This window comes from Mizuhopecten yessoensis, unplaced genomic scaffold, assembly GCF_002113885.1.
Source record: "Mizuhopecten yessoensis strain PY_sf001 unplaced genomic scaffold, ASM211388v2 scaffold1557, whole genome shotgun sequence".
Lineage (NCBI taxonomy): Eukaryota > Metazoa > Mollusca > Bivalvia > Pectinida > Pectinidae > Mizuhopecten > Mizuhopecten yessoensis.
In genome coordinates, this window is record NW_018404106.1 from 540,093 (window position 1) to 541,959 (window position 1,867).

General features: G+C 48.4%; 1 protein-coding gene across 1 annotated transcript; it reads left to right on the forward strand.

Annotated features, from left to right (window-relative positions):
* The first annotated feature begins 301 nt into the window (after positions 1 to 301).
* On the forward strand, positions 302 to 1,574 carry LOC110465123 (protein ALP1-like). Its single transcript, XM_021520725.1, has 2 exons — positions 302 to 859; positions 915 to 1,574. The coding sequence occupies exons 1-2, from the start codon at positions 302 to 304 to the stop codon at positions 1,572 to 1,574; spliced, it is 1,218 nt and encodes a 405-aa protein (XP_021376400.1).
* The last annotated feature ends 293 nt before the right edge of the window (positions 1,575 to 1,867 follow it).

Consider the following 1,867-nt stretch of genomic DNA (forward strand, 5'->3'; position numbering starts at 1 on the left):
CGAACGTCTGTCCAGCGTGTCGCCAACGTTTCTCAGCGTTCGTCAGCGTTCGTCAGCGTTCGTCAGCGTTCGCCGAGCGTTATCAACGCTCATGTAACGCTCTTTCAACGTCTTCCTAACGTCTGCCAGCGTTCTGAATGTTTCCAGCGTCTGTGTAACGTCCATGTAACGTCCTTGTAACGCGCCTGTAACCTACTGGTAGCGTTCAGGAGCGTTTGGCAGCGACTTGCCATATATAAGGGGCTTACAGAGGCCACCGCCAGTCCTGTTGGAACTTTCACAGAGTGAAGACCTCAGAAGAATGGCAGACCAAGAGAAACACCAGTATGCTGTTGCTGCTCTCATGCATCACAACAACCTCCTGCAGTTGGCATTGCATCAGGTCAAGATGTCCAAGGCAGAGTCCAAGAAGAAAAGGAAGAGGAGAGGGAGAAAGTGGTGGGTGAGACCCTGGTTAGGAAGGCGACCCCAGGTTGGTGTTTATGACAAGCTGATGGCTGAACTCAGAGCTGAAGACCAAGCCTCCTTCCACAACTTCCTGCGCATGCCACGAGAGATGTTTGATGAGCTGAGACAGAGAGTTGGTCCCAGGATCACCAAGAAGGACACTCGCTTTAGACCGGCCCTCGACCCTGGTATGAAGCTGGCCCTGACTTTGCGACACCTTGCCTCTGGTGACAGCTATGCCTCGCAGAAGTTTGGATGGAGAGTACCTCACAACACTCAGTCACAGGTGGTCAGAGAGGTTTGCCATGCCATACTGGACGAGTACCTGGATGAGATGCTGACCTGCCCCAGTACGCCAGAAGAGTGGAAGGAAGTTGCTGACAAATTCTATCAGAGGTGGAACTTCCTCCAAGCAAGTGGCCATTAGGTGTCCTCCAGACAGTGTCTCCTTGTACTACAACTACAAGGGGTTCTTTTCCATCGTGTTGCTGGCCCTTGTGGATTCTGACTACAAGTTCGTGTGGGCAGATCTTGGAGGCCTGGGATCAGCATCCGATGCCCAGATCTACAACTCCAGTGAGCTGAAACATGGAGCTGAAGAAGACCTGCTTGGGTTTCCACAGCCTACACCTCTCCCACAAGACACTACAGATGCTCCATACTTCTACATTGGAGATGATGCCTTTGCCCTGAGATCCTACATGATGAAGCCCTACAGTCTCCGTGGTGTATCACAGGAGGAGCGCATCTACAACTACAGACTGTCGAGAGCCAGGAGGGTCGTGGAGAACGCCTTTGGGATCCTTGCCAACAGGTTCCAGGTGATTCTGGGCACTATGCCGCACAAGCCAGAGACTGTCAAGCTGAGAGTGAACACCTGCTTGGTCCTTCACAACCTGATGAGGGTCAGGTATCCATCGCTGAAGAACCAACAGCTGGACCAGCAAGCAAGTCCAGAAGAAGACTTTGTGCCTGGTGCCTGGAGAGATGATTTCAATCTGGAAGACACACAGGTTGTTGCAGGCACCAACACTGCGACCAAGGAAGCCAAGAAGCAGAGGAACCTCATCAAACACTGGGTCAACTCCTCAGCTGGGGCAGTGGACTGGCAGGACAGGATGGTGTAGACCTGGACCCTAGTGTTTCAATGCAGAATGGACTTAATATAGACTTTACTTTTTGGTAGACACAATTTTTAGAAACAGAAATATTGTATGTGTAATTTACAATGACTTATTTGTAGATAACCGTAATAATAAATGCAATATTGTCCATTCGGTAAAAATACTTATTTGTATTAAACATTGTTACAAAATAAAATATTGCCTGAATAATGTAAAAATACTTCTTTGTATAAATCTCTATTAGAAAGATTGCAAATAAAATATTGACTGTGTAATAACAAAAGTGAGAAGAATCA

Coding starts and splice junctions, on each gene's coding strand:
- LOC110465123 (XM_021520725.1), top strand. CDS start 302: ATGGCAGACCAAGAGAAACACCAGTATGCTGTTGCTGCTCTCATGCAT. Junction 860..914: donor AGAGGTGGAACTTCCTCCAA/GCAAGTGGCCAT, acceptor TACAACTACAAG/GGGTTCTTTTCCATCGTGTT.